Raw genomic sequence first — 12,689 nt, forward strand, 5'->3', positions numbered from 1 at the left:
TCTCACCACAGCATTAAATTATGACAAGCACAGCTTTCATTAACGAGCTCCATTCCCATTCACTTTCTGCCTTAACGCGCCTGTTTGGGTTTGAGGAGCCGAAAAAAATCCCTTCCAAGTTTCAGCGGCGCCGGAGCCGCCGGCGGGAGAGCAGCGTGAGCCCCTCAGTTACTACGGCGATGAATGAGAGATTTATTTATACCCGGGCGGGCGGGCGGGCACGGCGGCGGGATGAGTCACCGGCGGCGCCGCGCGGGACTCGCAGCCTGCGCGCTGCCGCGGCCCCTGCAGCGGGGGAGCCGCCGACGGGAGCCTGGCACGGCCGCCTCGCCACCGCGGCCCGCGGCTCCGGGGGTGTCCCGGGGGTGTCCCGGGGGTGTCCCGGGGGTGTCCCGGGGGTCCGCGCGTCCCTCGGCCGCGGCACCGGCCGCCAGGGGGCGCGCCTGCCCCCGCCGCGCCCCCGCCGCGACGCGCGCCCCCCCCGACTCACGGCCGGGGGTGCGCGCGGGAGGGCGGCGGGAGCGCGCCCAGCCGCCGGTCCCCGCTCCCCCACCACCTTTGAATCAATGAGTAAACGCAGACAGACAGGGAAAGAAATAAATAAACAAAACAAACAAAAATAAATCAACAGCCAGCCCGCCCGCTCCCACGCCCGTTTCCTCACCTGCGGGCGCCGCGGGGAGGAACTGGAGGTGGAGGAGCGGCCGCAGCTGCCGGGTCGCTCCCGCCGGGGGCGGTGAGGAGGGGAGGGGGGGAGGCGGGAGCGCGCCCGGTGCGCGGGCTCTGCCCTAATTTGCCGCCGCCGCCGCCGCCATGATGGAGGGGGCGGGGGCAGGAGCGCGCGGGGCGCGGCGCGGCGCGTGCCGCGCGTCACGGCTCGCGCCGGGGAGGGGGCGGGGCCGGGCGGGGGCTCCGCCCGCCGCACGTGACGGGGCGGGGCCGGGCGGGAGCGGCGGGCGGCGGTCACGGAGCCTCCGGCGCCGGGAATAAACGTGGGGAGCGGGGCTTGTGCCAGCCTGTCCCGTTTCCTCGTGGATTCGGAGCAACAGGAGCCCTTGGCAGGGCAGTTCCTGCCGCCCTGACCTCCGCGTCTCGCGGCTGCACGTGTGGGTTCGGTGGGTCAGAGTCCCAAACGCCCCCCCCCGACAAGGCAAGGGGCGCACAGAAAATAAACAGAGCCTGGATATAATTCCAACTGTATTTATTTAGCAATATTTATTTTACAATAAGAGACATCATTATCATTTGCTGTTATATATATATATATTTTTTTTTTATTAAAACCTGGTTTCAATATCATTTAGATGGTGCCTGAAGTAATAGTGAAGCGTTCCCCAGACCCAAAGTACAGGCTGGTTTCCAGCATTATAAAGGCAATATGAAAAGACAGCAAAGTTACAGAGTTTTATAATAAGCTTTTCCACGCAGGAAAAAAAAAAAAAAACACAGAAAAAAAAAGGAAATGGAAATAAATCAGGAAGAAGCATGGATGTGACAAATACCACATTTGACAGTGATTTGTAGGGGAATGATTTTGTCTTTTCCACAAAATGTTCCTGCAGAGTGGAAGCGGAAACCTCCTGCCGATTAGAACAAACCAATACTATTAGACATTTTGAAGCTTGTTTGAATTTGAAGTTTCTTTGAGTTTTGCCGTAATTTACTAATTATGAAGTTTGTTTGAATTTTGCCGTAAAGAGAAGAACAGTAGCAGTAAGAGCACTGCTGCCAGGCCCTCCTTGCCCTCCCCTTGTCCGGCTGTTTCCTGCATCTTTCTGCTTCTCCCTGCTGCCAGCACAAAGCGGCCTTGGGGGCTGGCAGGGGAGCTCGTCCCGCGTTTCGGCGCTGTCCGCTGCAGCTGTAGCAGCCTGCAAATGACACAGGGACGGCGACAGCGACAGTGACAATGACGCCATCACCATATATGGCGGTGTGACATCATTCGTTCGTCGAGTTCCTATTGGTCCAGATGCGCGGTGGGCGGGGCGTGTGGCGCCCCCGCCCCGGCCGCGACCCGAACCGGATCTGATTCCGCTCGGGGCCACCGACGGCACCGGCCGCGTCTGCTGGGCCTGCGGCTGCCCCCGACACCGCCACTGTCACCGTCACTGTCACCGTCACCGTCCCTGCCACCGCCGCCATGGCGCTCAGCGATGCGGACGTGCAGAAGCAGGTAGGGCCGCGCGGCCCGGCCCGAGCGGAGCCCCTGAGGGGGAGCGGGGCTGGCAGCGCCGGGCCCGGGCGTGCTGCCCTACCGGGCCTGCTGCTCTGGGAGCGGAAGATCAATGGAGGGGAGGGATCCTGGCTTGGATAGATGAGTCTCCCGACAAGAAGGCGATTTTTCCCCTGCCGGGCTGGGTGGGCCCCACAGGGAACTTCCTTGAGGCGTTTTGGGGCCGTGTTAGGCCAGGCTGTGACCGGAGGGTTCCCGAGCACGCTGTGTGCTGTCTGCCGGGGTTAACTGCACCCCGGGCGGGTAAAGGCAGAGCCTCAGATGAGCACTGTGCTTTTACAGGCTGCTGCGGTGGATGCTGAGAGGTGAGGGCCGGTTTCTTCTTCCTGCAGAACGGAGAACTAGGAAAAGTGGCCTTAACCTGAGACAGGGGAGATTTACATCAGATTTTAGAAAAAAATGCTTCACTGTTAGGGTGGTCGGGCATTGGAATGGGTTGCCCAGGGAGGTGATGGAGTCAGCATCCCTGGAGGTGTCTGGATCTGAAGTGGTTTAGTGGATTAAAGGTTATGGTTGATGGTTGGACTGGGTGATCTCTTCCAACCTTAATGATTCCATGGTTCCCTAAGGATTTCCCATCTCGTTTTGGCTTGTAGCTGTGTTACCTGCAGTTAGCTGTACCTTAGCATGTGGGTGGGCTGCTCACTGTTCCTGAGTGCCCTTCTCAGCTCTACATGCTCACCAGAGTAGGGGCTGGCTTGCAATGGAAACTTCCAGCGCTGAAGTCTGGCTGTGCACACTCCTCCAGAGGCAGGGCACCCTGTCCCTGTTGACAGTAAACACTGCCCTCAGCTAAACAAACTGCTTTCAGCTGGGTTGGGGTTGGTGTGTGGTGTCAAAGGCCGTGGGCATCCAGTCAGCACTGGTGTGGGGAGTTTCTGCAGGTGATGAGCAGATCAGGCGAGTTCCCTCTGTCCTCTGCATCACAAGTACTTGTGTCTCACTTTCTCATTCAGTAAACATAGTCTCTTGGCAAGGCAGCATCACAATGCAAGTAAAATTGGTAGGTTGCCTTTCTCCAGAAGGAGAGTTGTAACATTACGTTGTATTCCTTTTATCTGCAAAGCTCGTGTGTTTTGGTTGGGTTTTTTTTTTCCTGCCTCTTTTATGAAGATAATAAAAATAAAGCTGACATTAAGGTGGTCTTGCTCAGCCAGACCTGAACTTCAAAGGTGAGTTCAGGCTCTGGTGATGTATCAGACATGTAATACTGATGGCATTCCACATGTGCACATTCCTGTCAGTGCTTTGCACTCCTGGGCCCAGCATGATCCTGTTAACTGGACAGTGCTGATGATGATCCACAGTCCTGCACGTGGATCAGTCTGGCATCACTTCCCAGCAGGTTCTCCTTGCCACCACACTTCCAGTGATTGTCACTCTGAAAATCATCTCTGATTGAGACTTTTCCCACTGTCAGACTTGCTTTGTTGTTCTGTCAAAGGAATTTAATACATTGTTCCATCTGGTCACTTGTGAAGCCCATCTAACATCTAGAACTTCCCTTGGAAAGGATAATCACACTGCTCCTGACAGGAAAAGCCCTTCCTCCTTTCTGCAGGAAATGCTGCCTTAAAATAAGTCTCTCATTTCAAAATACATTTTTGTCACTGTTATTAAAACTGATCCTATTTATAGATGTGAAAATCTCGCTTTGGATCTCTCTTCATTTCTAGAAAAACAAAAGGGGATTTCAGTACAGGAGCTTTTGAAGGAAGTAACAGTGTTCAGTCTTATCAGTCTAGGAGAAGTGCATTCCATATTATCTTGCATCCATCTCATTCCTGATCTTTACACAGAGGATGTTTCCTGAACACCCAGAACTGTTAAAAGTGCTTGTCCAAAATTCAGAAACCAGACTACACTGGAGGAAGTGACTCAGTCACATAAAGGCTGCTGCTGCTGCTAAGTTCCCAGTCCTCTTCAACAATAGGCTATTCAGCAGAATAATATCCTTGTTTTAAATGCCTCTCTTGTCCTTTCTGACAGGCAGAGTAGGTAGACAAGCACTCGAAAGTCTTTGCAGACACAAATTAAAAGCAAACCTGCTGATTTGATTTTGAGGATGTAGATGTTACTGTTCACTTGTTCCACTGTGCTAACACGTGTTTAAAATCTTCCATTTGTCTCTTCACTTCTGGTTTTTCATCTCTATGGGCTTAATGCTGCACATTGGCTCACTTTTCAGCTTGGCACCTTTCTAAACTCTTTAAAACATTTCATTTTAACATGAGATTCTGTAAATAGAGTCTTTTGTGTGAGTTTATTCTGACTGGATTTTCTGCACAATGTCTCTCATCACTAAGTGCAATCAGACAGAAAGTCAGTGGGTTTTAGGGTCTGCTCCATGTGGCCATGGAAGTGTCTGTGCCTCATCCCAGTTGCAGTTTGGTTGGGAATGAGTCCTTCCAGTCTGCCCCAAATGGGAGCCTGAGCTGAGGCCTGCTCACAGAGAGCCATGTGATGGCTGAACACAACTGGGTCTGGTTGCTTTCCTGCTCTCTCAGCTGCTGGGCCTGGGCTTTGTAGTGCTTTGGGGTGGCTGCAGAAATGCTTTTCAAGTAGAACTTTTTGGTTCCTGTGGGGCTCTGAAGCAGCACGTGACATTCTTGATGTGGTCAGGGTCACGGAGTGTTGCTGCTGCTGTCTCCTTCCCCAGCCCCTCCTAAGTGACATTATAGGTTTTTACAGACTTCATTACAGTTTCCCAAGAGAAGGGTCTCTGGTGTTCAAAGGAACTTGTGGCTGTGCAGATCTGACCAGAGTGGTCAGTGGCACTTGGCTTGGCTTCACTGTTCATCTGTGGAAGGCCCAGGTTCATTCAGATGCCATCTGTGTAATCTTTTTGTTTCATGGAAATGTCATAACAAACAGACTCATTTTGCTGTCTGAGGATTTTTGAAGTCTGGGAGGTTTATTTAATAATCCCAGGGGTGAAAAAGTTGGTCTCATTAATGAAGAACAAAAATGCCTTTACATTTATACCCAAAAATGGTCTTGCATTTATACAAATTTTCTTTGGGGTTGGTTGGTTTGTTTTGGGGTTTTTATGGCTGCATACACGAAGTGCATTCTCCTAATGGCAGCTAGTGAAACAGCATTATATAGAATTATTGGGGGAAATAGTTTTCTTGTAATATATGTCAAGATTAACTGGCTCTTCATTGTGTATGCTCAATGTAATTTCCTTGCAAAATAATATCATATGAAAGAGTAAATGGATATGGAGGCTGTACAGATGAGTAGATACATACACCTGCTTCCTCTGGTCAGTGTCCTTTCCTACAGAAAACATTTTCTTTCCTCTCTCTGGTTACAGATCAAGCACATGATGGCTTTCATCGAGCAGGAAGCCAATGAAAAGGCTGAAGAAATAGATGCCAAGGTAAAAATAGAAGTTCACTGTCAGTAAGTGCAAAAGGAAAACTGCCTCCCACATCCTGCTCTGAAAGTGGCAGTCAGAGAGAACTAGAAACCTTTGTAAGCTACAGCTGGTTTCTGTTTAGTTACTACATAGCAAAAATGTACCAAAGATAGCATTCCTTAGTTTTTGACAAATGAAAATGACTCAGAGCTGGTTTTGGTCAATGTTTTGGTGGTTCTTGGATATAAATATATTCATATCAACGTTCAACCCCTTTTTGAGAAATCAGGAGAGCTGACAGGAAATGTGACTAAACTGGATTGAGTAGGACACCTTCCCCCACTAAATTAGTATTTAAGGCAGGAGTTGAATTACTTGCTGAATGCTTCACTTAGGTTAAGCCACAAGAGACTGGGTTTAATATTAACCTGATGTTAGAGTATAGATGTTTACTGAAGAAGGATTAATGGTGCCTTTCAGCCCCAGCAATCTGCACTACACCACCAGGGAAATGCCTTGTTGGTATTGGACTCAGCATACATGTTGCTGATAATATTTAATCTCCCTTAACCATTTGGGTTTACATAAATATTTAATCAGTACTAAAGCTTGTATTCCTGAAGATCTGCAAACAGAATTCAGAAGTTGAGATTGGATTCTCAGATAGGACAATTATCCACATGTTTTTACATTTTGTCTAGTGAGGCTTTACAAAAAAAAATATTAAAAGCTGTGCTGTCAGCCTCCTTGTGTAAGAATTACTTAAAGAGGTGAAGGGTTTTTATATGGAACCATAGATTGTATCATCCTATCCTGTGTGTGAATGTGCTCTGTTACATTTTGGTTCTGTTTTTTTCAGCCCAAGGAATCAATTTCCACTTCAGTTCTTTAATTTTTACTGTAGGCAGAAGAAGAATTCAACATTGAGAAGGGTCGCCTTGTTCAGACACAGAGGCTGAAAATCATGGAGTATTATGAAAAGAAGGAGAAGCAAATTGAACAGCAAAAGAAAATGTGAGTTACTTGGGCTAGACAGCTGACCTCAGAGCCTGAGCCTGCATTTTGTTGTTAATTTTATACAAAATTCTTCTGGCCCTGCAAGCACTCAAATTGTAGACAACATATTTAGTTCTAATTATGAGTTCCTGTTTTTTTTTCTGGGGACAAATGATCAAAACTGAGCTACAATGGTATAACAGTGTGATAAAAGAATCCTTCACATTTCTTTTGGTAGTTAACATCTAGAACTCTACCCTGCTTTGTTACCCTGGGATAAATGATCATGTTGGGTTTAGTTTGCCTGGGTCTTCACCAAGAAGGGGCTTCTGCAGTTTAATCTTTTGTGCAAGTCCAGAAACAGATTCAGGCAGGTGAACAGACCTTGGCTTTAAGTGTTGTAGAATTGTTACCTTTAAATGCAAATGTTACAGTTCTTCTGTCAAAGACTGATGGATTGATCCAACTTTATCATGCAACTTGCAGCCAGATGTCCAACCTGATGAATCAAGCAAGGCTGAAGGTCCTCAAGGCAAGGGATGACCTTATTGCAGTGAGTATCTCTGAAGCAGACACACAGTCTCTATTTCTGCCATAAGTTAGGAAATGGAACTGTTCTCTCCAGAAAATAGGATTTTTGATTGAGTGATGTTTGCTTCAACATACAAAAAGGGCTTTCCAAGCTGCTCTGAAAGGGCCTTGAGGATTTAATCCAGCTTTGCTATCTCCCTATTTTCACAGTTTCCATTACCTGCTGTTTTAGGGAAGTGCATTGGTCTGCCAGGAGCATTGCAGGCAGTGTTGTATCTGTCATTTGCACAGTGGCTTGTTTCTTTCAAGAGCAGCAACTCTCTCTTGCACAGTTGGTAGAACTTTGAAATCCTGTTTGCCTGAAGTAGTGTTTATATAAAAAACCCAGCATGGCATAAGCAAGGAGGCTGAAAACACCACTAACTGGGAGGTTTTGTGTCCTTCAATGGCCCATAGGCCATGAAAAGTTTTGCTTCTTGTTCTGTGTTGACACAGAGTAATCATTCATCAGAGCAGGGAGCATTCAGGCTAGTTTGTGTTTCCTGTGTTTATCTCTCACCATGGGCAGTGTGTCCCCATCCTGCTCACTGAGCAGCTTTGCTGTGCTCTCCCACCTCAGGGATAGTTTGGCTGTTCCACGTTCTGCTAGATGGGGCTGTTGAGCTGCTGGAAAAGCTTGAGATGGGATAAATGTTCAGGTTGATGCTACCATGAAAAAGAAGAGTTAGCAGAAGAAAATCACCGGTTTATTGATTCTTTAAAATGAGTTTCAAACTTTAGATTGTATTTCCAGAGAGGAGGAAGGTGGATTGCTCAAGGGCTAACTCTGTTGTGTTGGTCTCTGCTGGGTAATCTCTTCCTCATTTATCTGCTGACTCAACCTCATGCTTCTGAGTAATTCTAAACAGTCTTCCTCATTTTAAGACATTTAAAGTCACATGCTGCTCACTCTTTCTGTCCTTATCAGATCTTTGGCTTCTTTCATGAGATGAGCAGTGGCAGAAATGCAATGTTTCCCTAGGGAGGACAGAGTAACTGGGTTTGACCATGGTGGTGAAGTGTGATAGTTTTATATCTTCATACTGATTGTGTTTCTGTGCATTCTTTTTCTAAACACCATGAGGTAGGACAGGAGAGAGTTTCTTTATCTGGAGCATTTCTGATGGTTCAGTTTTAGGAACTTTGAGTTGACTCTTTAAAAATTTCTTTAAAATTCAATCACATCCTATGCTGATTTGCTGAGTAAAGATAATCAAGAGAGCTACTTCAAATTAAAAATAAGCTCTCTCTTTGCATTTACTTACAATTAAAGAATACCTAACCTGAATATTAATTGATAGAAAAATAGATTGGATTTCTTTGCTTGACCATAAAGCTGAAAAAAATTTATTTGGACAACTGTATTATTTTACATGAAGCAATTATTTGCTACATATTTAATTTATCTAAGCTAGCATTTTAAGTACCATTCTTTTATCCTGAGCTCTCCCTTTTTCACACAGCAAGAATTATTGTCAGGTTGTAATGAGGTCAGCCCAGGGCAGGAGGAAGGGAGTGTTGGGCAGGGATGGTGTGCCATGCACAGAGATGGAGGTCTAGCTTGGATGAACACCAGCTGGAGTGTACATTTACGTGTTGGCAGGGTGTGAGAGCTATAATAGAAGTACAGAAAGTTGGTAGGCATGAAACCAAATGCCAAACAGATGGGCTCTGCTGATCTGATTTCTTCTGAATGTAGGATTTGCTGAATGAGGCCAAGCAGAGACTTGCCAAGGTGGTGAAAGATTCTGCCAGGTACCAGACACTGCTGGATGGACTAGTTCTACAGGTAAATATTCAAATTGTAAAAAATGGATCATTGCTGCCCTAGCCCCCTAGGTTTCTTTTGTGAGAAATAGCCCTCTGAAAGTTCCAGTTGTATTAGAGTCTGGATCAAATGCTGATGTGAGTGATCCCTGAGTTTCAAACATCGCTTCAGTATCTTTGAGTCTTGGGTTCTGAGCAGACAAGGCTGTGGCTTACTTTGAGGTGTAGAACCTGGGACACCAGCAGCAGGTCCATTGCACACACTCATTTTAGGGTGCACACATGAAGCTCTGTAGTGATGATTTGGATCAAGTGCTCCTTTGTCAGAGGCTGCTCCTCCAAGCCCACAAATCAGTCAATACCTGTCGAAAACCTTTTCAGCATCTGAGACTTAATAAGCCTTGACAAATTTACTGTAGTATGGAATGAGCCTGTGACAGAAGCAGGCGCAGAAAGCAGCACCCAGAGCTTTGCTTGCCTAGAAGAACCCCCTCAAGCCCCAGAAATGAACACATGAAAGTCCAGTGAGCCTTGGCCGGGTCAGTGCTGTGGGCTCTGGTGCCACCTTCTGGCACGCACTGGTCCTGTTGCTGGGAGCTCCCAGGAGCCATCACGAGCTCTCCTGTCACACTTGATGGCAGAGTTTTCTCAGTAGTGCCTCCTGCCAGCTTGTGCCTCCAACTGGGTGTTGTTTCTTTCTCACACTCAGGTCTGGTCTTGCTGTACATCAAAAAAAAACCCTTTCTTGTTCTTGCAAATTGGCCACACTTCTCTTGGCTCCTTATGTTAGATCCAGTGAGGGATCTGTGCTCACAGCTGGACCAGATGATCATTGTAGGTCCCTTCAGACTGGAACTGGGCATCACAGTCCTGAGATTCCCTATGTTTAGTTGCACTTGAGTTCCAAAAGCATCATCCATATTTGGGCTCTTCCCCAAACATTGGTGTTGTCCTTCCAGAATGGCTGTGTGAGGTGAACTCGTGGGCAAAAATCTAAATAAATGAGGCTGATATTGCTGGGACTTGGGTTTCAAATTGATCAGGTTTCCTTTCTTAGGGGTAAATAATTGTGACAAAGAAACAATTGATTTCCTGAAACTGAAATGGTTATAATGGTTATTCCTTGCAGGGGTTCTACCAGCTGCTTGAGCCCAGATTAGTTGTTCGGTGCAGGAAGCAGGATCTCCCCATGGTTAAGGTGAGACACCTGCAATATTTTGACAGTGCCCTGCTGGATTTGCTGCTCAGATCCCCCTCTCTGTGTGCTATGCACTTTACTTGTTGCACTTCTGTTGCAGCTACAGTGTACTTCCAAAGTTGGGAGTCATTTCCCTGCTTGGATCTTACCTTGGAAACTTTAGACCTGGCTACAGTATTAAGAATAATAACTGGGTTTGGCTGAAGAGCCAAACTGAAATGCATTTGCTTAATTAAAAATAAAAAAAGAGGCCTCAATACCTTTTTCTATTACTACAAGTGATTGAATGATCAAACCCATCTGCTGCAGTGGCATTTGTCCATGCTAACTGGAAGTTTATCTTGTGTCCTAGACTGCTGTACACAAGAGCATTCCCATCTACAAAAATGCCATAAAAAGGGATGTGGACGTTCATATTGACCAAGACAGCTTCCTGCCAGAAGATATGTAAGGAAAATGGGATTGTTTTGTACAGGGCACTAACTTAATGCAACTTTTCAAGCCACAGCTCACGTTAGTGTCAGAAAGTTAAGTGTGGAATGTCCTCAGAGTGGCTGCTGCTGTTCTTGTGTACCTGGCACTTCTTTGAGTTTTTCAGACACACACTCTGCAGTTTTCTCCAGACAAGCACTGTCCCCACCAAAAATGTGAGGAAAAGTTTTGTGCAATCTCCAGCCTGATTCACAGTACTGGAGCAGGAAATCACTGTGCATAGGAACTGAACCACTGGTCTTTTAAGGAGAGAGAAGATGGATGTAGCCATGCTTTCTGTCTCAAGATGAAGCAAACTGAGTCATGAAGTGCTGCAGGACAATCACTTGATGGGTTTATGTCTGTTCTGTCTGCAGGGCTGTTTCCATATGGTATCATAGAGGTACCATAGACAAAGCTGTGTATTCTGCCATCTTTATCTGTGGGCCAGCAAACAGCAGTTCTACCTCCTTTCCTCACTTCCCAAAATGTGACACTCTCTTAATAACACAGAGTCAGAAGCTGTTTTGAAGGGACAAATTGCAAAGCTCCACTTCCATTTAAAACATACTGATGAGGGTCCTTGCACATAGATGTGGTCCCTAATAACTCCGAGATCCTTTGTGCTGCTGCTTCTCTGGATCTTTGTGCTTATTCCTATTAAAACATGATCAAAAAGGTTATTTTTTTTAAAAAATAAATGTTAGCCATGTATCTGACTTGTCTATAAATGCTGATTTGGGATAGGTTTGCCACATTCTGATCCTGATCCATGGATTTCACTGAATTATTTCTTTTTTTGTTGTCCATCTTTAGTGCTGGTGGTGTTGAAATCTACAACGGTGATGGCAAAATTAAAGTTTCCAATACCCTGGAAAGTCGGCTGGACCTTGTAGCCCAGCAGGTGAGTTTCTCCAACAACCTGGGTAAAAAAAATACAATTAACTAGTTTGTTCTTGTAATGAAATCCTTGTGTTTCCAAAGTGTCACAATAGTGCATGGCATCAGATTTCATTGGGAATGACCAGTAGGAAGTTATTTTTGAATGTAAAGAAGCAAATTACCTGTTGTTTGTGCAGCAAAAGAACATGATTCCTTTTGAATTAAGTTTAAGCATAAAACTCTATAAATTATGATACTGAAAGTCTTAGTTAATGACTGCACTGCAATCAAGATGCTGAAATGCTGAGGCTAACTTGAATTACTGAAGCTAGCTTGAGTACAAACTTTGGCTGAGACCTATCACACCCAAGTGCAGAAAACTCTAGCTCTGGCATCTCTTTCATGTGCTGCAGTACAGGCAGTGCTTTCAGTGTACAGAATAGCAGGCAATGTGTGATCAGGGAAAGACTTCAGCAAGCTCAGCTGAACTGACTTGTTAATTTTGAAGCCAACCTAAGTATCCCAGAGTGCCTGCGGAAGAACCTGCAGCAGTTTTATTGCCCATTTCACATAACTGATGTGTTCTTTCTCTTCAGATGATGCCAGAAATCAGAGTGGCTCTCTTTGGTGCTAATGCCAACAGGAAGTTTTTGGACTAAAGCTCTATGAGAGAAGGTGGGATCTGTTCCACTGCCATACTGAAGGGGATGCAAAAGCATCTGCTAATTTAAAATCTTGAAATTTAACATTACTGTGTCATCCAGTATCTGTTCTTCAATCGAATAATTTTGCATACCTGCTGTGCTTAGCCTCTCTACTTGTGGTTAGAATGTATTGCTCTAAGGATGTGAAGACATACATATTCATCCAGAAGTGGCACTAGGAAATGGAGGCACTTGGGCTCTTGGTTTTCCTCACACTGTTGTGACTCTAAAGACAAGTGGTGCATTTAGGGTCACTCTCTTTGCTTTGGCCTTGTCTCTCTCAAGTTATCTGATCTGTGAAGTAAATTACTGTGCTGCTGATGTCAAATCCCCTTTCAGTTATGGTCTTCAGTGTTCTAAAGGGCATGTATTCCTTCCCAAGGTTGGTAGTTTAATTCATGTTACTTGGTCAGGCATTTCCTGTTCTGTATATGTGATTAAAAAAAAAAAAGCCTGAGCCTGTAATACTCTATTTATTAAAATAAAAATGCGTGTGTGTATGGA

The 12,689-nt window shown here is 46.0% G+C and overlaps 2 protein-coding genes across 2 annotated transcripts in view; one reads left to right on the plus strand and one right to left on the minus strand.

Moving 5' to 3' along the window:
* The window catches only part of BCL2L13 (BCL2 like 13), a 38,935-nt gene extending 38,119 nt beyond the window's left edge, over window positions 1-816 (minus strand). Inside the window, exon 1 of the mRNA XM_058804822.1 lies at window positions 665-816. The gene's annotated coding sequence lies outside the window, so the exon portion shown is untranslated. The remainder of the gene's footprint in view (window positions 1-664) is intronic.
* A 1,213-nt stretch (window positions 817-2,029) lies between these two features.
* ATP6V1E1 (ATPase H+ transporting V1 subunit E1) lies at window positions 2,030-12,689 on the plus strand. The gene is made up of 9 exons (XM_058805377.1): window positions 2,030-2,173; window positions 5,553-5,618; window positions 6,502-6,611; window positions 7,080-7,146; window positions 8,863-8,952; window positions 10,060-10,128; window positions 10,481-10,575; window positions 11,416-11,503; window positions 12,078-12,689. The coding sequence occupies exons 1-9, from the start codon at window positions 2,141-2,143 to the stop codon at window positions 12,138-12,140; spliced, it is 681 nt and encodes a 226-aa protein (XP_058661360.1). The 5' UTR covers window positions 2,030-2,140; the 3' UTR covers window positions 12,141-12,689.

Source organism: Ammospiza caudacuta, chromosome 5, assembly GCF_027887145.1.
Source record: "Ammospiza caudacuta isolate bAmmCau1 chromosome 5, bAmmCau1.pri, whole genome shotgun sequence".
NCBI classification, from domain to species: Eukaryota; Metazoa; Chordata; class Aves; order Passeriformes; family Passerellidae; genus Ammospiza; species Ammospiza caudacuta.